This window comes from Lycium ferocissimum, chromosome 5 (assembly GCF_029784015.1).
Source record: "Lycium ferocissimum isolate CSIRO_LF1 chromosome 5, AGI_CSIRO_Lferr_CH_V1, whole genome shotgun sequence".
In the NCBI taxonomy this organism is placed as follows: Eukaryota; Viridiplantae; Streptophyta; class Magnoliopsida; order Solanales; family Solanaceae; genus Lycium; species Lycium ferocissimum.
In genome coordinates, this window is record NC_081346.1 from 25,262,105 (window position 1) to 25,284,851 (window position 22,747).

General features: G+C 35.6%; 2 protein-coding genes across 3 annotated transcripts; one reads left to right on the forward strand and one right to left on the reverse strand.

The window, feature by feature from the left end:
• Positions 1-1,601: 1,601 nt before the first annotated feature.
• Positions 1,602-10,352, reverse strand: LOC132056593 (probable transcriptional regulator SLK2). The gene is made up of 10 exons (XM_059448871.1): positions 10,202-10,352; positions 8,307-9,449; positions 8,086-8,217; positions 7,741-7,789; positions 4,637-4,851; positions 4,490-4,558; positions 3,772-3,872; positions 3,085-3,178; positions 2,857-2,926; positions 1,602-2,728 (listed from the first exon to the last, which is right to left on the reverse strand). The coding sequence occupies exons 2-10, from the start codon at positions 9,243-9,245 to the stop codon at positions 1,902-1,904; spliced, it is 2,496 nt and encodes an 831-aa protein (XP_059304854.1). The 5' UTR covers positions 9,246-9,449; positions 10,202-10,352; the 3' UTR covers positions 1,602-1,901.
• A 5,908-nt stretch (positions 10,353-16,260) lies between these two features.
• Positions 16,261-22,279, forward strand: LOC132056595 (protein COFACTOR ASSEMBLY OF COMPLEX C SUBUNIT B CCB2, chloroplastic). 2 transcript variants are annotated; one of them, XM_059448875.1, is made up of 7 exons: positions 16,261-16,522; positions 17,041-17,159; positions 17,244-17,315; positions 19,238-19,381; positions 19,501-19,654; positions 19,801-19,992; positions 21,949-22,279. In XM_059448875.1, exons 1-7 carry the CDS (start codon positions 16,327-16,329, stop codon positions 21,960-21,962), a joined length of 891 nt encoding a protein of 296 aa, XP_059304858.1. In that variant the 5' UTR covers positions 16,261-16,326; the 3' UTR covers positions 21,963-22,279. The 2 variants fall into 2 exon arrangements, with proteins under 2 accessions (XP_059304858.1, XP_059304856.1); XM_059448873.1 differs by lacking the exon at positions 21,949-22,279 and having other exon boundaries at positions 19,801-21,124.
• The last annotated feature ends 468 nt before the right edge of the window (positions 22,280-22,747 follow it).

Below are 22,747 nucleotides of genomic sequence, written 5' to 3' on the forward strand. Positions count from 1 at the left end.
TCCAAACGAAAAGGCCAGTAGAAGAGGATAGAGTGATGATTGTTCCTCTTCTTGAAGAGTCCCGCTAATAGGGAGTGTGTAAAATCTCATATTTAAGAGATGTAACTATAGGTTACTAGTCCGTATAGAGTAGCGTCCGCTGACTCTAAACTCATTCTTTAACCTGAAACCTCTGAAAAGTATGAAGAGAACCTATATGGTACTAGGAAGAAATTACACCTAGTGCATGGAAAAGTGAGACAAGTAAGAAGGTAAATGAGAGTCAAGTTCTGGAATAACTGTAAAGACAAGTTAAATGGCCTTGCATAGTCACTTTGATAAACAAAGCACCATTAAAGTTGGAATGTCTTACCTGGTTGATACAAGAAAACCTTTAGAAAAGGGGAGTCAGCATTTTCTACATTGCTCTTTCACTTCACAGATGCGAAGTTTTATACTCATGGCATTTTGCAAGTAACCTGGACAACGCCGAGAACTAAGGATTTGCTACCATACTGACATTTTTTTTCACATGAAACATTAGGACAACAGGACAAGCATATAGTCAAAAATTGATACATCAATAAGTTTTCTTCTAGTTTTGATCACAAAAGTGACGAGTTGCTCTCTATCTGTCTTTCATCGAGGCTTCTACTTTTCTTGGTAACGCATTAGCGTCCGTGAAGAAAGTTAGAGGTTTTTGTATGTACGCGCCAATTGGCAAGCAAGTCAACAGGTCCATTTGCATCCCTGTAGCAGTAACTATAGTGTAATTGCCTTGGTTCTTTATTTTCACAATTTAATCAACCACTTGTAATGTTGTCGAAACTTAAAAGGATTGGGGAAGGCAGAGCTGAAATTATGGAACAGTTTCCCGGCTATAGTTTAGGAAAGGGAATCTGTGATTAGAGGTAAGTGCAGATATTTATGATTACTCTTTTTTGGCGCAATAAGGCTATTGCAAGTGATATGGATGCAATAGAAACATCTACTGCCGCTGTGTTTGAAAAATTGTTAATATCATGAAATCTCAAGTTTTACCTGTAAAACTTCATGACATAGTTAATTTTTCAAATTCACTTCATAAGTTGTGAAGTACCTTTCCCCATACGTATTTCACAGCATTCAATTTGGAGGACAAAACCCAAAGGAAGAATGTCAAGAAACGCAGTAAGATATGAATATCGAATATCGTTTAGCATTAATTATTAATTTCGTAAATTCCCAATTTATGTGGTGTTACTTAACTTGGTACAAAATTAAAAAAAAAAAAAAAACAAAGGAACTTTTGAAACATTGGATATTAAAATAAATTGCAGACATTTATGACTAAAAATAATATCATTAAAATTAAAAATAAAAGAAAATTTTAAAGTTCAATCGATTCTAAACATGTATCATATGTTTTTCAAGACAAAAGTAAAAAAGAAATGTCACGTGAATTCAGAGAGAAAAAATCGAACGCCCCGGAGAAGTGAGAAATCTTTCGAGTTCCATGCGCCCCCATCAATTTGCCTGATAGGAGCATGTACATGTTCCCTACAAACTTCACGAGTCATTCACATCCTGTATCACAGTACCATTGAAACAGGTATCCACCCACATGATGAGACGAAAAAGCATACAATGAACTGAACGAAAGATTAGTAAACAGTTAATAATGTCGTTGTCCAGTCCATTTCAATAGATTACACTTGTGGATGACTTTGAAGGTGTAAACACCAAGTGAGTGTGAAAAGCAAAGAAAGTAGAGCTAAATACCTAAAACAGTGCAAGTGCCTAACACCACAACAGCCTCAAACTAGAAAATAGGGGAGAATCACAACAAGGAAAACAAAATCTAACACAATCAAACCTGTACAAAGATATATAGCAGTATTCTTATCTCTCAGCAAAACCCCCAAAGGAGCAACACATGTTGGTCAAGCCTTCCATCCATAACTCATATTGTTGTCAAGATCACTGCTAAAAAAACCATTTTCATTGAATTCATGCGACATATCAGGGACCATCTCATCTGATACATGCATACTCGGGGGCAAATCTGCAGCTTTTTGACTGAAACCACCATTGCCAGCCGATGCAGAGGGTTCACAGTTCGATGCCGATTTAAAACTGTTGCTTCTACTCGGTGTTGGTCCTACACTGCTTCCTGGCCCATGTGAAGGTGTTGCAGCAGCCATAGAACTATTGTTTCCAAATGCAAGCCCTTCCCTCGAAGCACTGCCACCTCCATTGTTCATGTCCTGAAGGAGCTGCTGGATCATTTGCTGCTGCAGGGCCTGGCTTCCCTGCGAGGATTGAGATTGATTTTGCTGGAGTAAGCCGCTACTCAGTAATCGCTGCTGTTGTTGCTGCAGATTGGTACTTGACAACCCACTGACAGGTAAGTTCTGCATTGTCCCTGGCAATATACCATTTGGCCCTTGCAACAGTGAAGATTGAGAGTGGGAAGCATCTTGTTGGGGCATGTTTGTGTTTGAATTCATTGAATTCTGCCTCATAAGCGAATTTTGGAAGTTTGACAGCGCAAGAGCAGCTTGTGCGCCACTTAAAGGTCCCCGGCCACCCATGTGCTGGTTATTGCTCATTTGGCTATTAAGGCCAGGGTGCAGTGACATGAGCTTATTCAACGCACTGCGATCAGTTGGCAGACCATGAACACTACCAGCCTGCTGCTCCGTTTCCTGGATATTTTGCGTCTGAAATTTGGCTGCATTACAATGTCGTGGAAAATTCTTTAAGCCCTCTGCAAAACAAGCACATAGCATTTACCCCGTATTTAGCATTCTCCCAACAGGCAAAAACACGCCAAAGTTAAGAACTATCATGCTACAGATATTAATGAACAAACATAAGAAAAAACAATCTATTTACCAATGGGACCAGCTTTCTGCTCCCTGCAAAAATCCATCAAGTCCTTCATGCTATTCACCACCTCAGCTATCTGAACATCATATGCCAAAGAATTCAAGTATGAAAACATTAGAAAGCCAGATAAGCGAAGCCAACGCTTTAATTATACATGGACCGGGGACAATTCCCATCTCATGTTTTCTTCCCCAAAAAGTCTTATCATCTCATCCTAGATTCATTCAAACATACCTGTAAGCATCTCACGTATCTTTTGGAAAATCCCAAATCATTAAGTGACTGCAACTCCATACTCTTAGCAAGTTGACGTCCAGTCGTGACAACCCTAACACACAACAGCATCAACAATGTGACATGAGATTATAGTTACAACCCAACGGTAAGATTAAAGAAACAATACCTCTACCAAAATTGAGAAGTCTATTCTCTAAGGTTACAAATGCTTTTACCACTTCCTGGGATAAAAAAAGAGACATAACGGAAGCTTGTAGTTCAAAAGAATCCTCATCAGGTGTTCACTATAACTTGAAAATCAACCAAACTTCTCTTTTAGGGGCACATCTCAGTTGCTAGCAGTAATAGAAAGCATTATTATAAGAGTACACTGGAAAAATATACTAAAAGTGGGTTTGTCATTTAGGATGAGGTACACTTAAGTGGGACAGAAACACAGTAACAGACACTACTCTCAGTAGTTGGAATCCTATACATAAATTAGGAGACAGACAGGAGAACTAGATATCAGGCTAAAACGAAAGGAGAAACATAATGAATTACATACTGCGTACGTAACATGAAATCAGACAAGTAGCCCTTTTGTGGTGTGTTTTTTTTTTTTTTGGGTGGCAGGTGGGTGGGGGTTGGTTTCCGCAGGAAGAGGGGGGGGGGGCAAGTACAGATGAGTAGGTTTTCACTCACAAGTTGCTGTTTGCTTGTAAATCCTGCTGAGAAACCCCATCAGGTCCAGTTTCTGTTAATGTACTTTGGCATTTCTGAGCAACCTGCAACAATTGATTTACCTACAAAGAACAATGCTATGAGCGCAAGTTGTAAACACTGAAATTGCTCTTTCATTCCACGTCAGGTGAGTCATCAGCACTAAGCTGAAAGGGAATCATCAACATGTTTTAGTTAGTAAGCACAACTGGTAGATCGCGTCAATTGGGATCATCTCATTCTATTCCAAAATGTCCAGCTCCTCCACAGCAAAGAGGGTGACCACTGGCTTGCCCCAGCTAATCAAATCACCAGGTTACAGAACAGAACAGTTGAACAGATTACACATATCCTATACATTAGTTGCATGAGCCTTCTATCCAAGAAACAATATGGAGGTGTCCATACAAACAAAATTTGGAAATCCTCTATAAACATTGATTACTCTAAAAGGCCACAATATCATATACACTTTCGACATCAGAAATAAAAAAACACCTGCCAATAGGATATACTGGACAGAGGAAAAAACCAGAACGAAGATAAAGACCCTTGACTATCTTAATGAGTGAACAGTATTAAACATTATAACCCTAAATTGCAACTATGTACTAAGGATGATCCAAAATCATTTAACTGAAAGAAACAAAAAAAAGCTTTGAAAAGCTAGAACCAGTGAAATTTAAATTTAGTTCAATACCTGTGGTGCAACTAATCTCCGAGGGAGAAGCTCCTCATGGCGCCGAGCACAAAATTCCCACGACAATATCTAAGGAGAAGCAGAAAAAGCAAAGCTATAAATGACTTAAATAAACTTAGGCTCTCACAACTTATCATTTTACAGTACCTTCAAATCAGAGGTAAAAATGATTCGGAGTTGACCCTCCCGAACCACACGAAGTTGTTCATATACACTTTCCTGAACTGCTTTTGCATATTCCAGCATCATTAATCCTGAGGGGAATCTGCATTCGCGCGGGAAATCCAAAAACAAGAGTTCATCGATGACACCACTGCTAAATTTGATTTCATTCAGCCTAGGAAGAACTTCGAAAGTTGCCTCTGTTAAAAACACCAACAAGAAGCAAGTCAGATGGCAGGTCTTATGCAATCATCTCTCAGAATCTTCCCACGCAGTCATGTGTTTCGCCCAAGAGTTCTTGGGTGCATTGTTTTTCTTTCTTCGACTTCTTCCCCGAGGGGAATGGGAATGGGGGAGGTCTGGAAATAGTGAATTGTTAATGCATCAACTAGCTTCTCATGTCCTTCTGTTGACTACTAATACTCCGCATCTGAAAACTACTACAATGACTATGAAATACCTAAATAACATCTTTAGAACTGTCACTCTTTTAAAGTTCTACCTCCTGTATCTAAATAAACAATAACTACATTGTTCTCGCAAACTTTAAGAAGCTCATACTTCTAATGCCAAGCATGTTTAGCAAAGCAAAAAGAACAGAAAGCAAGCAGGGACTTTTAAGCGCCAAGAAACTAAGTCCCCGTTTGACCATAAGAATTATTCACTTTATTCCGGAAATTTTTTTCACTTTTTTCCGGAATCAGCATTTGGCCATGAGAATTCCGAATACAACTTCAAGTTGTATTCCGGAATACCAAAAACTCAAAAAACTTGTTTTTCAAAAAATTTCACTTTTTTATAACTACATATTCACCAAAAACTACAGTTTCAAAAACTATGACCAAAACCCCAACTCCAACTCCAAAATTCCAAAAAAAGTGAAAAAATTTTTGGTATCTATGGACAAACGGGGCCTAAAGCGATTGAACAAACCTGATAAAGAAAAAATAAAACCACACATGTAATGCAAGAAAAGATAACTATAAACACAAATAACAATCACATTAAGAAAGGGATGAAAGAAACTGCAATTAAGGATGGCAATAGGGCGGGTTAGGACGGGTTAGGGCGGGGCAAGCCTTGACCTGCTAAGATTTCGACCCGCCCTGCCCTGCCCCGTTTAGCGTTTTCTTAAATATTTGTCCTACCCTGCCCCGCCCCGCTAAGCCCTGCCCTGCCCTGTTTATGTTTTTTCTATCTTTTTTCTTTATTTTTCATTTGCAGTATTCTAAGTAAATCTTTTTGAACTTTTTTAATCTTTCCCATTTTTACTTTACTCTATAGCTGCAGATTTTTCAATATAGCATTTAACTGCTCATGAAACTCATATTCTTATCTGTTTAATTTTGTCAGTTATTTAGGAGTAATAAATTTCTTTTTGTTTCATTCGTGGTCATATTATGATTTCTAAGTTGAACTCATTTCTTTTTGTTCAAATATTATTCAGAAATAAATGAATGAATATAAAGAAGTGTGATCCAACTTTAAAGGGCAGGACTTCACAAGAATTTGAACCATTGGCAATAGGACAACAGATAAATCATTATAGAATAATTTGGTTATAAATAAAAGAAGAGCAATTCATACTTTGATATAACAAGTACATAAAAGAAAACTAAGAATAACAATCACAATAACAAAAAAAAGTTAATGATTTTGATTTTTTTTTTTCCACGTGAAGACAGCATGAATACTTCCAAGAGTATAAAATCACTGTCCGAGTTTTGGGCAAACAGCTTATAGCCATATACAGTATGAAGCACTGAATGCCCCTTCTTTGACATGCGGGTCACTTTTTTTAACCCGACCCACCTTTTAATCCGGATTTTTGCCCTGCCCTGCCTTATCCCATTAAAAAATTTTAAAAATTAAGATTTGCCCCGCCCGGCCCCATTTAGCTATTCCCCTGCCCTGCCCTATTAAGGGTTTCCCCTGTCCTGCCCCAATTGTCACCCCTATAAAACATATGAAGTAAAAACCACAGCAATTAAGTTGCTAAATCAGACTTAGTGACTGATTTCATCATACTAAACATCTAATTTTCTTTTCCTGCAGTAACATATTCCCCAGTAATGTTTCTATCGATTATACATCACTTTTCCATCTATATTTATTGTTTAGTTCCCCCGCTTCGGTTTCCACCTATTCTGACGATTAACAGTACAAAGGAAGAATGTGACCAGCAATTCATATTTCACATGGCAATCCCATGGGCCAAGAATCAATGTATATATAAGATCTCGTGTATTCGGTATTCACAATTCTAAAGCAACACAATAAGATCACTCTCCAACAACAATTCTAGCAGTTATACTAAATCACCAAGTCATTACTGTATAAATGAGAATCTTCAGACTTCCAATATAGGTTTACACTTTCTTTCATCCATTTTTTTCATTCTCTCTCTCTCTCTCTCTCTCTCTCTCTCTCTCTCTTTTTTTTTTTTTTTTTTTTGGGGGGGGGGGGGGGAGGGGAATCTCAAGAGACTTTGAAATTTACGTGAGGCCATGTAGCTATTTTAAAAAAAATCTAATTTGGACATGCACTTATATATATCCTACTAGCAACAGTCAGGTTTATGTGAGGCCATGTAGCTATTTTTTTAATGTCACATTTACGCAGTTCCATATACTGCGGTTTCCAAGAATTAATTCCTCCAAGAATTCTACCTTTCTTGGAAGGGATAAATTGAAGCTTGACTCAATGTGTTCTTTCATAACAGTTCCTTTGATCTAAAAGGACCACACCAACTTCCATTATGGCCTCAATGAGGTGAAAATCAAAACAGACACAATAGTGTAATTACATAGATAAAGTGTCTGATACAAACTGAAATTCAACCTTCCGTGCAGACCAAATTATATTCATCAACCCTACCCATACCTCCTACAGCCCTGAGCAAATGTTCTCAAGTTCAAAGTAAAGGCAATTGCATCTCCATTGTAAATGGTGATTTAACTCTATGTATCAAGAATGCCTCGTAAGCTGATAGAGCACAAGTTATAGAATTGATAGTATCTAGAGCATGATATAACCTAGTGATGTGTCAGCTTCAAATCAATTACTAGTTGACAACTGCTTCCACTTACCAAATCCCCTGCCCGATTTTGAGCCACAAATATCACAATGCCATGCATCCTGGTGCCAAAAAAAGGAACACAGTCAAGAAAATAAGAATGTTGCTTATGGAATTTGTTAAGGAGAAAATGAATTCAGTAGGAAGACCAGAGCCATATTATATCAAGCAAGCAGGACAATATCACAAGAATGAAGTCATAACCAAAGAGATAACCCCAGGCATATGATCATACTTCAGGGCTGAGAAGCGAAAAAAAGAGCACCAAACAACAGCTGCAGTGATGGACCAATTTCTAACTTCTGGCCTGAGAAGCAAAGAACTAATTCAAATAGAAAATCCAAGATATAAACATTACCATGGTTGACTGTGGAAACACGCCCAGTGAATGATGCCCAACATTCTCGTATAATGACAAGCACCATCTCTTCTTTGCCCGTGGGGAATAATACTCAGCCACAAACTTTCTCCAATAGGCAATGGAGTTATCCTAATAGACATGATAAATCAAACAGAAATGAGACACATGAACTAGTTCCGTATGGGGCATTCTTCACAACGAGAAACAATGTCACTCACAGGAGGTCGTTGCCGCTGATGATACAAGTATTGCATTAACCGTCTAGAACACAAGACACCATCAGAGGGGCGCTTCATCGCTGATGCAGGCTGCACATTTTGTTGCTGAAGTTGTTGCCTTAGCTGCAGCTGCTGCTGTTGCTGCAGTAACTGGGCTCTCTGCATCGGGGGCAGATACTGCAACAACTGATGTTGCTGTTGCTGCTGTTGCCTCAGCCTCTGCTGCTGAACCAAGGCTTGTAACTGAGGACTGGCGTTTTGCATGTTCACAGGATCTTGTCTTTGCAACAACTGTTGCAGAACTTGCTGCTGCAGAATATCTTCCTGCTTGATGTCTAGCCGCGGTTTCTTTTGCAGATGTGACAAAGCAACAGGATCCTGGATGAATGATCCTGGAACCCTAAGGCCTTGACCATTGGGCAGCTGAACCTGCCCCACTCTAGATGTGGGCAAAGAGGTGGCACTAGAAGCACCATGACGCTGCTGATTATGTTGAGGTTGTTGGGAGTTCGGATCTTGGTTAGAGCTTTGCTGAGCCACTGAGGATCCATCCATGACTGAGGAACCAGACACACTTATGTTATTTGAAGAAAAAGACAAAGGTGATGCAGGCAACCGCATGTAGGACTCCGTATTAATGCTTGCACTTCTCTGAAGATTCGGTCCCCCTGAAAGTCCTGAATTGGCATCCGTAACCAATGAACTTGCCCCAACACTAGGACCTGAGTTTGCTACACTATTTAAAACTGTATTACTGACATCCCCGGAAAGAGGACCCAAGCTTGACCGTGCATTTCCAGGTAGTGAATTTGATGAATTCCCAAAAGATGAAGTCAAGTGAGAATTTCCCACAACTTGAGACTGCCCATCTCCTTGGAAAAAGATACCAGAACTCGAAGAAGAATGTGCCATCCCTCCAGGCACCCGAGAAGGCGCCATTGGAGGCACAATCCCCTGGCGGCTGGAATCCAAATACCTCTCCAGTGCTTAACCCTTTTTTTTATTTCAGGCTCTAGAGTGCAGAACTAAGTTAAAGCCTTCTTATATAACCCTCAGAATTTCACCAAAACAATCTAGAAACATCAAATTATCTGATTATATTACTATCCTCACCAACCAAATGACTCACCAGATCTTCTTTTCCTGTGTAGTGACAACAACATTACATACTATTATTAAAAAAAGGGTAACAACAACAATACATATGAAGAACCCAAGTAATTTGATATAACAAGCCGCTGAATACAAGCAAAAACTTTTTGATTAAAAATACAACCTTGTTGGATGATGTAACTCAAATATAATAGACTACTCAGTCACGGAAAAAAAAAAAAGGCACAATAGCTAAATCCTAGCAGCTACAGAAACCATACATCAACCAACTGAAGAACACAACATAACAAGTGTTTAAGTGCATGTAAAAGAGGGCTAAAATCAAAACTTTATACCCTCATTATTATAGTCACAAAGAAAAAAGAGAATGTAAAATACTAAAATCCATCTGCAAAAACCCTAATCTTACAAAGAGCTAAAAAGAAAAAAAGAAAAGCAAGATTCTTTTTCTGGCAACTCCAGTAGTAAAATCAAACAAACACTCAAAAATCAAATATTTTAGCATGTACCAAACACCCCAAATCAAGGACAATACTGAAAATTACTCCAATCTTATCTTGTACAAATTCTAGACAAAAACATCACTATACATTAATTCATCTGCAACCCAAATTAATATCAAAAGATCAAGACAAAAAAGATAGAATTCAACTAAAAAATCTATATTAGCAGCTCATTAAATTATGCTAGTAACAATTACAACCAAAAAAAAATATTAAAGCAACTTAAATAAAACAGATAAAAAAGAAAAGAAGCTACAGCGTAAAAGAAGAGCTACATACCTTACAAGAGAGATTTTAGGGACTAATTATTAATCAGAAAAAAAACTTTCGATTGGGATTTTTATACCTAGCGGGAATTGTCCAAGAAAGTGACCGGCTTAACCTGTAAGTAACCCTACAAAACCGGTTATAGCCGGTTGCTAAATGGACACGTTGCAATTGTAATAAGATCACGTAGGCGGTGCTTAGATCATGCGGTGGAGATACGAGGTCGTTTATGTTGACGGGACACGTGTCGTGTTTTTGTTGGTTGATGTTGAAACGGAGAACTTAACAGGGTAGGTCTCGTTATAAGGTAGTGATTCGCTACGGTTCATACCCAGCTGGAGTGGAACCATACCACCGTTTGATTATAAATAAATATTTCAATAATGCTTATAAATATTATTAATTTCGTCTATATAAATATTTATTTGTTTGTATCTATGTGAAATTTTGAGAAACTTGTTTAAGAAATATTTCAATCAAATTAATTATTTTCATTTGCAGATCTTCAATAATCTTGTCAAGTAAAATTCATGCAGTGGTGGGTGCAATTCTTCCGTAATAGGTTAATTCGAATTCAGTATTTTTGATGTCGAGCGTAAATATATACTGAAAGACCAGCTAAAATTTTAACAAATATAGATCTAAATCGAGAATTTAAAGCACAATAAGTTTTATGTTATAAACGTTAAATGTTGAACCCATCAAGTTAAAAATATGAATTTATTTCGATGTAAAATCACAACTGAGAAGATACTCTTTTATAACTTTAAATTTCAATATTTTTACTTTAAACTGATACTCTTTTATAACTTTAAGTTTCAATATTTTTACTTTAAACTAATGTTGTCCAGATGCATATTGCATAGGGACTCAATAACAATAGATGATAACCCATAGTCGCTTGTTTATAAAGGCCGTGCTTTTGAGATTTTCACGATCTAGAGCTTATGTTACATCGTTAGTCACATGAATGACATACCGCTTGCATCTTTTCTCAAATAACATAATTTATATCACTTTTAGCATATACATAAAATTCTACACAGTTATTAATCAAATAAATATTTATATAAGGTCCCTCAAAATTAGGAATTCATATTTATACCTTTGTCCAATTCTCTCTCCTATAATACATATGGATTTCCATTCTCGACTTTTTTCAGGGGGGTTTCTTTTTCACATTCTATGTTAGGATTATCCAAATTTCGACTATCTGTAGAGTGATTCTTTCTCTACCTTTTTTATTTTTGTACAACTGGCCTTTTTTTTTTTAGGCAAATTTATCAGGAGAAATGGCCCCCTGATGTTTTATTAATAATAATCAAGTTCAACAGCAAAAGCAGAAAACAAAAAATAATTGTTGCTCCCCATCTTTGAGTATGCATACTCAGAGATAGTTTTACAATTTGTAATCAGAAAATAGCAAAAGAACTGCTCCATCTTCAAGTAGGCTGAATCTTCCTTGTTTTTATCCTCAGTGATGGAATTTGTGCCTTGTCTAAATTTAGTATCTTCCTTCCTAGTACTGGCAGTGATTCAAAGCTAATGTATTCCAGCTGATTCTCTACTTCAAATCTTTGCATTTGCTAGGAAATTTGCCAGCTGATTTCCTTCTCTAAATGTGTGCAAAACTTGCACCTGCAGTTGTTCCATTATTGGCTGAATCTGCTCCACTTTCTCCACAAATTGCCAAGGGATCTTCCAAACATTGTACAACTGGCCTTCTTCAACCTCTTTAGGTAAAAGTTGCTTATGATTATACCAACGTAATTGTTCTGTTCATAGTCACAATCCTTTTCATCACCGGCTTCTCATTTCAATTGTATCAGCATGATATCCTTGGTACACTATCAAAAACATTTGAAGAACTGTCATGTTGACTAATTTCATTCACTATTATACAAGGAGAATATTATGTCATTGTTGAACTTTTCCTCTTCATCTCCATATACAATCTCAAAGTCCTATCATTGTATATTTTCATTGGTGGATAGATCTCACTTACAGAAACTTGATATCAATCATATCGATGGTATTGTCCCTCTAAAAATCTTACAGATTTTCCTTCTTATTTATCAAAAAGAACTTATAGATTTCAGGTATCATATTTTGAAATTACAATCTGAAGTGAGAAGAAATCTCTCTACGCTGAAATTAACATATTTGTGTTCATTATCCCACTCTCCACCATGTTGAATTAGAATTGATATGTCACCTTTCATGAAAGTTTGAAGAAAAAAATTAGATGATGGACCACTATTCTTTTGTCTAAACGAAACATGTTTCCTTGAATTATTCTCCAAATGATATTTTTTTTCTATCGTGTATGTTCTCTCACTTTATACCATGTATGTTTTCCGTCAACAAAGTTGTGGAGAATTTGGAAGATGAGCATGTTCTTCCGTTACTTGCGAAAAAATTGAAACAACTCATTAGGCGAGATTTTATGGATAGAAAAGAGATTCCATTTTTATTCTATCGTGCGGGATCTTTTAGGTTTTTAATAGGGTTATGCTAATATGGTAATTATTATTTGGCTATAATTGATACAATCATTTTTATGCTAAAAATTAACAATGTCTATTTTAAGATTGATTGCTTACTTAATTTTCTCCCTCTTTGAAATTTTATGATCTAGAACATATGTTACATAGTTAGTCACATAAGCATGATAAGTTTTGCATATTTTTCGTAAATAGCTGAATTCAATCACTTTTAGCATATGCATAAAAAGCTACACGGTTATTAATCAAATAATTATTTATAGGAGGTCCCACAAAATTAGGGATTCATATTTATACTTTCGTCCAAATTTTCTCTCCTATAATGAATACGGACTCCCTTATTCTCGCCTATTTTCAAAGGGATTCTTTCTCCCCTTCTATAGGAGGATCATCCAAATTTCGAACAATATTTGGAGTGATTCTTTCTCTCCCTTCTTTATCTTTGTACAACTGGTCTTCTTCAACCTTTTTAACTGGTCTTCTTCAACCTTTTTATATAAAAAGTTGTTTCTATCGTGCAGGATCTTTTAGATTTTTAATAGGATTACGCTAATATGGTAATTATTATTTGATTATAATTGATACAATCATTCTTTTGCTAAAAAATCAGCAATGTCTATTTTAATATTACTTACTTACGTATCCTCTTCTTGAAAATTAGGTATAGATACTTAGATTGTTATTTTCTAAGTCCATCACAATATGTTTATTTTTTTCTTTGAGTTTCTTTTTAGTACTTTTCTCAATAAATAGATTGATATGTTTCGTCAAACAGTACTATAAATTGAAAAGCTCCATGAGTGCCCATTTATTTCAGTAAAAAAAAAAAAACTTTGTTTAATTTTATTATGCATCATATTAAAGACTATCAAACTGAACCACTATTACAACCATTAGTAACGATAAACATTTCTCATTCAAAAGTGTGGATTCAATGTAGGCCTGTCCACGAATTGGTTCGGTTCGGTTTTGGCCATCATCGAGTTGAGATTTCGAATTTCGACGTTCTAAAATTCTTAACCAAACTCGATTCATTCTAGATTCAATTCGATTCGTTTTTTATTATTTCAGTTCGGTTACACAACTCGATTTGTTCGAAATTTAAACAAGCAACTATTTTCATTTCAGTTTTAGAGTAAACATAAAAAAAAATAACGAGATCCTAAATTTGCAGCCTTATAACCAAAACATTAACTAAGAAAAAACCATAAACTTGCAAGCATAATAGCATATAAATAGCAAAACAAGAGCTTGACAAGTTGTGCAAGCATACAAATCCGCTGACACCACATTACATATACCAAATTAATAATCCAGCATTTTGCAACTAGACAAGCATAATAACTTAGTTTGCATCCTCAAAAAAACCAAGAAAAAAAAAGCTCTAATTTGTATAGGCTAAGATCAAAGAACAAACAAAGCCATGGGTGGAGGCAATGGCCAAAGACAAAGATGGCTCGTGAGAAGAATCTTTGAAAAGATGAAAGACCAAAAGGAAAGTCAGCTTGAGGCCAGTAAGAAGGCCATGAATATCCGTCAAGGTGTGTGTGCGTACGAACATTCAAATCGCACCACTTCTGAAGTTAAATAAATATTACTTCACTATTAAGTATTAAGCATATATATAGTTAGACTATTAGAGTATTAGTCATATTAGTCATTAGTGGCATATAAATTCGATTTGTTCGGGTCGGTTCGGTTGATAATTGAAGCCAACCGTATTCGAACCGTTAAACCGTAATATTTTACAATTGCATTTGTAAATTAAATATTATTGATAATTGTTTAAACCTTCATTTAATTCAAAAAGATATTCAGTTCATTAAATAGCAAAGCACCAATAATGATGATCAAATCAATTAATTACGCTATTAAAAAAAAATCGGATAAATAATGTTAACCAAGCATGAACTAGAAAATCAATTCTGCTAATTTTATTGTTTAAAATTTGATTTATTTCTTACAGTGTTCACACTTTTTGTTTGTTCTATTTATCATGTTTTAGTACTGAAAAATAAAGAAAGAACGCTTAATTGAGTACTTTTATTATACAAAGATAACTCAAATTAATTTTTATTTTAGTTGATTGTCTTTCAAGCCTACTTATGTTTCTTATTTTCTGAAATTGTAATTAAGATAGCATGTTGCTTATTCATTTGAGTGAGATGCAAGCTTAAATTGACTAGTTTGATTTGCTTTGCAACAACGTTAATATCAAGCTAAATTGATGTGACTGCGAAAATCATGAAGTATAAACTAATAATTAATTCTATTTTGCTTGATAGATAAATCGTAGTAAACACTTGTGGTTATCAACATAGCAATTGACTTAATTACATCACTAGAAAAGAATTTTCTAAGAATTTAAAACACCCTTTTATATAATCCTTCTTGATATCTTTTACTATATATTAGTATTTCATTTTTTCTTATGTTTTTGCTCCTCGTAGAAATTTTTATTCAAAGATATAAGAGGAAAGAGAACGAGAAACATAAAGTGAAGAAAGAAGAGAGTGGGAGGAGAATCTTTGACCAGTTTGCATTCTAAAGTAGATAAATTAAAGCAAGACTCTTTCTATGTTTTGATTTTCTATTTAAATTCATTGGTACAGTTCAATATATAAAATATTGTAGCAATAACATGTTTAATGTGCGTCGACAGTGGAATTCGTTGTAGTTATGATTTCTTCTCTTTCTTTTCTTTTCACTTTCATTAGTATATTTAGGAATGAAAAATTGAGATTAGTACAATGCGATGACCCATATAAATTGTTTATAAATAAAACATAATAAAAATAAAATAATCACAACAATATTTCTTTGCATTTTCCTTTTTGTTATCAAATTCTAGTACCATGTTCATCTAGTTCTTCACCGCTTAATGACAGGGTTAAGGCATAAGGGAGATTCAACTTGCACTGGGTACGTGTGCACGCATATCGACAAATGGACATACACACATATCATATACTTATATGAGTATACAGTAGGAATGGGGTCAAATTTGCCCTCTACTAAGGAGCTGTTTTTTTTTTCTTTTCATCATCTCTCTAATGGAAATTTGTTGGAATTGCTTAATTATTCACTTTTTTTTTTTAAATTTATTTAAATATCAGCGTTTGATCATGCAAGAATTTGAGAAACACCTCAAAATCCGTTTTCACTTAAAAAAAAAAAAATGAAATCCAATTTATGACATTATGTAATTATCTATTATGAGATATTACCTTTGTAAAGCAGATTTGGTTGTATTCTTCAAGTAAATTAATCGAGTTGGATGGTTTTGTAAATAAATCATGTTTCACTTTTTTACGAAAATTCATTCAGACAACCAAAGAAATATTCTTTGGAAAAAATTATAATCAAATAAAGTACTAATTTCAAATAAAGTACTAATACTTACTAGTAAAATATTTGGTTTCTAACGCCTAGCAAAACTCACATAACTTGTATTAGTTGTATTGGTCACAAAGTAAAACTTCTCTATCGTAATCTATCCTCCTTTTATCCGAGTATTAAAAAAAAAAAAAAAAAAAAAAAGGGAAAAGCTCTTCACTAATTATTAAGTAATTTTTAGTTAAATATAAGACGCTCGTTACTGGAGCGTGGTACATCAACATCCCGACGGCGAAAATGAGCCACACGTGTCTATCGTTAAACTCACTAACGGCGTCAGTGTTTCCCGTTAAAAGATACGGCAATTTCATTCATCCGTCAGAATTCCGGTACCGGAAAGCCAGAAAATCATCGGTAATGAGAGTATATAGTCGTCTAGATAAGTCCACCGAACAGCAACAGGTTAATCTTTCCGTTCTTCGTTTCACTCTCGGTATGTAAATCCTCTATTTCTCTCTCCAGTGTTTCTAAAATTAATTGGCCAAACACACCAAAACTACTTTTTTAAAAAAGCACATTGCAAAATAGGCGAAGCTTGGTCAAACAGGCTATAAGCCTTTGTTCCAATTAAACACTTCAACTCTTAATAAAATTTTCCTATCAGACACTTTCTGTTCAAATTTTATATTTTTTTTTGCATGTGGCAACATAAAATATGTCAATCTCCAATAAGCTTCAGGTATTTTCTACTTGAGGTTGATGTATATGTAATTTACGGAGATGACACACGATTGAAAACACACGCAAAAGTTTTTCTAAAATTTGAACCGGAAGTGTCTAACAGTAAGACTTTATTAGGAGTTGAGGTGGAACAAGACTTTTTGTGTTTAATTGGAACAAGGCTTAGTTCGAGTGTCAAAATGGAATATTCTGACAAGTATAATAGGCATGTATTATATACACATTTTTGTGTCTGAAATTTTGTGCGCTTATTGGCTATTGCTCCAAAAGGGATACCTGGATTGGACGAATCTTATCTGCCGAGGTACATTGGCTACACATTTGGTTCGCTTTTGGTATTAAATCACTTTCTCGGTTCAGACTCATCAGCTATCACCGCAGCACAGCTCGTGAGTTATACAATTGTATTCTACTCTATACATATTTGTTGTATGCGAATGTAGTTTTAATTCAGCGTTTTCTGTTGTCTATAGAGAACAGAAGTTTTAGGTGTTTTTCTGGCGGCGTTCTCTGTTATAGTTCCCTACCTTGGAAAGTTTCTTAAGGTAATCTCTTTGTCTATGTTTTTCTGTTGAGATAACTTCAGCATTTTGTTCTTGTACATGCAAATCAAGCAATTTACTTTTGCCTGATCAGTTTATAAAAGGCATAATACATAGATAGACACCTTAAATTGGGCTCAACTGGCAACTAAACAATCCAACTTTGAAAATGCACATCTAGACACCTCAATTTGTCCCAACTGGCTCACGTTGACACCCCACGCTGACATAGCACATAAATTTTGGAGGTGTCTAGATGATCGTTTTGTCAGTTGTAGTTGAACTGTAGAGGCCAAGTTTAAGTGTCTGTGTATCTATTATGCCTTTATAAAATTGTCAAACCAGAAATTAGGATATATGTTTTTTTGGTAATTAAAAGATTTTATTATCAAGTAGATTTTTTTTTTTTTTTTGTAATTAAAAGATTTTATTATCAAGTAGAAAGATGTACAGATACAAACTAGTAACTGAAGTTGTACAAAAGGCTCCAAACTTCAGTAACCACCAAAACTAACAACCAGCACTACACTGCAACTATGTATCCAAGCTACTATTCTAAGGATAGAAATTTAGCTTCTCTAATCTTAGCTCCTCTGCATAAGACTTTATGTACCACTTGCCTGGTTATCATCCCAATACTTATCTGCTTGCTTTGAAGAACCCTCTTATTCCTTTCCTGACATATATAATTAATGCAGCCAGCAAAGGACATTCTGCGGATCTCAGCAGCTGCATTCTTCCCCTTCACATGTGATTCTGCTGAAGCTAATTCATCCAAATTCTAGCAGATAGCTTACATTTCTCATTCTCTATGTTACACAAAGGACAAACCTGTTTTTTTTTGGTTATAATAACCCATTCAGCCAACCTGTGTCTAGTGCTAAGATTACCATGTGCTGCTAAAAGTCAGGATGAAGATCCACTCAGGGAATCCGTGGTTATTACATACCAACCTCCTCCATGAAACCTTTTGAAATATTCCCATCATCTTTTGATATATCTTTTTATTGAAAAGGTTTCCATTTGCTGCATTTCAGACACCATGGTTCAAGCATCTTCGTCATATTTCTTTGCCTTTAAAACCTTTTGTTCCATCCAAGATGTCTCTATAGGTACAACCTCCCATATTACTCTACCCTTTCCATGGTATACATGTACACACTGTTCCCATAGATTATCTTTCTTCTTGCATAGGTTCCATAATAATTTGAAAATAGCAGCTCTATTCCGTGTTAAAAAATCAAGGATATTTAGCCCTCCAGCTGATTTTGGTTAGCAAGCCTTCTCTCTAGCAAACAAAGTTCTTTTTGATATATCAGTTCCTCCTTTCCATAAGAATCTTCTACAGGTGGCCTCAATCAATTGATAATTCTCTTTGGCAGAACAAATATTTGGGACCAAAATGTTTGAATGGAAAACAATACATTCTTAATCAAATAGACTCTGCCTACATAGGACAAATATCTTGTAGTCCAAGATGTAATTCTACCCAACATAGATTTTTATGGTTTGTTAATTATTGACTGTACTAGCAGTTAGTTTCTTGGATCCTTTTAATGTCCGGCCCCTCAAATGCCATTCTTACCGGTTCAGTTAAAGCAGTTTAGCTTTTGCCAGCAAATGAATGAACTTGCATCAACCAAGTTCTGGGAAAAAAAAGGATGCTTATATGATATTCACTTAAGTTTAAAACTACATCTGGTCACTCATGTTGCAGCCATTGTTCTATCTTTAGCATCAGAGAGGCTGGCAACATGCTTATATGATATTCACTTCGGCTTTTAATTTTCTTTTAACCTGTTGTATTCATATTTTATGTGGATAATTGAGTTCTTAGGTCTATGATATCGTTCGTAAACTGAAACACATGTTATTGAAAAATAAACGGTAAGATATGTTAATGACTAAATTGGCTTTATCTTCAGGGTTCTGTTCCAGTAGAAGAAAGAAATCTTCCTGAAGATGCTGAGCAAGCCTTTGTCATCTCAGAGAACATATCAGATACTCTTAAGGAGGATTTGGCATGGGGAACCTATGTTTTGTTGCGTAACACAAGCACAGTATCAGTGGTATGTATCCGTAGACAAGATTGTGTCAACTTTGAGTCAGAGGATCTTACAAGAAGATCGTACGGCCACAATTTTGAGTTTCAAAACTTACAACCGTGAAGGTTATATTGATTTTGTAGCTTTTCTCACTTCAAGATACAATTTGTGCTCGTGGCTACTGGGGAGCACCAAAAGATGTACTGAAAGCTCAGTTATATGACTGGTTTGAGAAACAGATCCAGCAAAGTGGTCTTCGTGATTTGAAGGAGACACTTTATTTTCCCCAGGTCTCAGGTATTCGTTTATTAAATATCCTTCTATGAGGTAGATGTCCCAACAAATAGTAAATTACACTTTCCGCAGTTTGAATGAAGGTGAAAACTACACTGTTGTATTACAACTAAGTTATTCTATTGTGGTTCTCCAATTTGATAATCTAGACTCTGAACTGTGGGAGATGCTTCCAAAAGGAACTCGTTCTCTCCTTCTGCAACCGGTGATACAAGCTGAAACCTCAGATTCCAAACAGAAGTGGAAGAATGATGGTTTTGTGCTTGTGGCTTCCAGCAACAGTTATGCATACAACAATAAAGATAGAGCCTGGGTTGGAGCTGTCGCAAAGAAATTTGAAGGTAAGTGTATCCATGCAGATCTATAGAGATTTTAATATTTCTTCAAAATATGCTATAAACAATTGTTCAAAATTTGCTCATTGAGCTAAATAATGACATCCATAAAGCTTCAAAGCTGTGGTCATTAGTTGAGTTTCCCCCTATTCTTGACATCTCTTGGTTCTACTTGCTACCCTAGGCAACCATTTAAGTTAAACTTTTTGCTGCTAGAGGTCTTATTTCTTCACCATATACGGAAATCAGGAAAGTGTTCAACGTTTACTTTTGAAAAAGCTTCACCCATAGTGTATCATTGCATACTTGACACGCTATTGTGAAAAAATAGTGAAGAAGGCGAGTTATATTTTACGAGATGATACTCAATATGCTTGCGGTAGAGATTATCCATGACATTTTATTTTTAATGTATTTAATAATTCAGTTTTCTGCTGGTGAAATTCAATAGCTAGTCTTTCTGATTTAAGCTCTATGTGCTAGACCACCCTTTCCTTCCTCGCCCACAATGGAAAGAAAAAAAAAAGTGAAAGCTTAGTTTCTGACTATAGCAAGAGTAGCTGCTAGTATCCAGAACTTATGATATTATAAGCAGCATTCAAGACGCCGTGGTATTTGTAAACTAATTGTAAGTCTTTTCCCTCCATAAGGCTATAGACACAAATTTTTGTGTGATGTAGTAGATCCTCTTTTGGTTCAACCCACCTGAAATATAATCTTATTCATTTGTGTCCATAAATCAGGCTACATTCTGCCAGCTGATCGGGCATGTAGCATATAAAGTAGGGATGCAATAATAAGGTCAAGAGGTGCATGACACCTGAACATCCCCTGTAATAAACACCATTGTCCCTCATAATCATGTCCACAAATTCCTCACAAGGACATTAACACAATTTTGTCAAAGTGTTACGGCTTGCAAGGACAATTGGTCCTTTTGATTTTTGATATTAAGATGCGGAATCATTAGATTAGGATTTCTCTAAACAGAGCTTGCACTGAGTAGCTTAGTTTGGATGTGATTTGAATACTGTTTGAAATGTTCTGGGTGTTTCTGGGACAAAAAATCATTGTTTAGATCACATTTACTGTCTGCTTCAATCCGAAGGTTGCTAAATCTGGGTAGTGGTATTTGTTTTTTTTTTTTTTTAAAAAAAAAAAAACACCAAAGAGATGAGAGGACCCTATGGAGAATGTGGTTACAAATCTATAATGGAGTCTGACCACAATGACCGAATTGATTATCTTCATGCATAAGGATACTAGATATCCTAACAGAAAAAAAAAAAGAGAGCTCATTTACTGATGATGGTGGGTCATGATGTTGAGGTTGATCAAACTGGGGGTAATGTAGGCGACAATGACTTCTGTTTGATAAGTAATGTAGGTGGCAACACTCTTTCTAATAAGTGCTTCACTATGGAGATCTGATGAGATCCGGTGCATTAGTGCTGGTATAGTTGCTTCATGAAGGTGACACAATTATTGATCATCAGTAGGTTCGAGAAATATTGAGTAATAGCTCCAACAATCTTGAACGAACACCATGAACTATGACGAACCATTCAAATTCGTCTCTCTTGGTGTGTAAAGGATTCACATTAACTTGTCCCCCAAAATAATACTACTCCATTTGTACATCTCAACACTAAAGATTTTTCTTAAATAATACACCAAACCTGGATATCAATTTCTTGGAGAATATGACATGCATTAATTACCAAAAACAGGTTAATGAAAATTTATGAGCGGTTTAATTCCATAGCCCATCCTTTTAATGGGAAGCTGGCAAAACTTTTTTATGGTGCTCAGCAAATTAATGATCCAGAGTACGGCTTCCTTTAGTCTCTAGGACCTCCCCATCTGGTTGCAACTTCTTTAATGCTTCTATTTGCTTTATTTGTCCTTTCTCTATTAATTTGCTGCAATTTACCATATTCTCATTTCTGTTGAGCATGTCAGGATATTGCAAATGATCCATCATGAAAATTGTTCGTGCATAGGGGAAATTGCTATCTGTTCTATGAAGTTCAGAGTTTAAAAATATCCCTTTGTTCTTTAGGCTTTGTTGTGATTAATTTCTCCTTTACAGAAGCGCCTAGTGCAAGATATATCTTTCTTTCTTTTTTCCTTTAACCACTTAGAAGCCAACTGTCTTAGTTATTAGCTTTATGGTTAGTCGTTGGTTCATATGTATATTTGGATTGAATTGTCTCTTATTGTTCAAGTCTTCAGCGATTTATCTTCACCATGTAAAACGTTTCAGTTTAAAGTGTACAGCATTCTGTGACAATTTTCATTGTTCCTTTATATAATTTTTTTAAAACCTCTTGTACCCTATTGACTCTTTATTTGAGGGAGTTCTTTCATTTGTGCAATTAGAAATACAACTTTTTAAGTCTTCGAAATGCTATGGCTGGAATTTGGTTCCTTAATGTGTAAGAATGTACAACTAAAGGCGAATCTTTATACACTAAGCTAGGAGCAAGAATCTAAAGAGACAAAAGGAAAAACGTAAAAAAGAACGCAATGATTTAGCTGCTCCATTGGCTGGAAACTAGGCCTTGAACATGGAGATGCAATTGATACCACAATGCAACTTGAGCTTCCCTCAGTGTCATGTAAAACAAATGCTACTTACTACCTATCCACCAGGTGCAGGGTGGGGCAGGAAAGAAGAATTGCAAAAAGAATGAAGGGCATGTATCAAATTTAGACTGAAAGTATAAGTGCCCTCGAGAAAAAAAGAAAAAAGGGGACT

Coding starts and splice junctions, on each gene's coding strand:
- LOC132056595 (XM_059448873.1), top strand. CDS start 16,327: ATGAGCCACACGTGTCTATCGTTAAACTCACTAACGGCGTCAGTGTTT. Junction 16,523..17,040: donor CGTTCTTCGTTTCACTCTCG/GTATGTAAATCC, acceptor TTGCTCCAAAAG/GGATACCTGGATTGGACGAA. Junction 19,655..19,800: donor TTATTTTCCCCAGGTCTCAG/GTATTCGTTTAT, acceptor TTGATAATCTAG/ACTCTGAACTGTGGGAGATG.
- LOC132056593 (XM_059448871.1), bottom strand. CDS start 9,245: ATGGCGCCTTCTCGGGTGCCTGGAGGGATGGCACATTCTTCTTCGAGT. Junction 3,873..4,489: donor GGAGATTAGTTGCACCACAG/GTATTGAACTAA, acceptor TGTTCTTTGTAG/GTAAATCAATTGTTGCAGGT. Junction 3,179..3,771: donor TTACAAGCAAACAGCAACTT/GTGAGTGAAAAC, acceptor GTTGTGTGTTAG/GGTTGTCACGACTGGACGTC.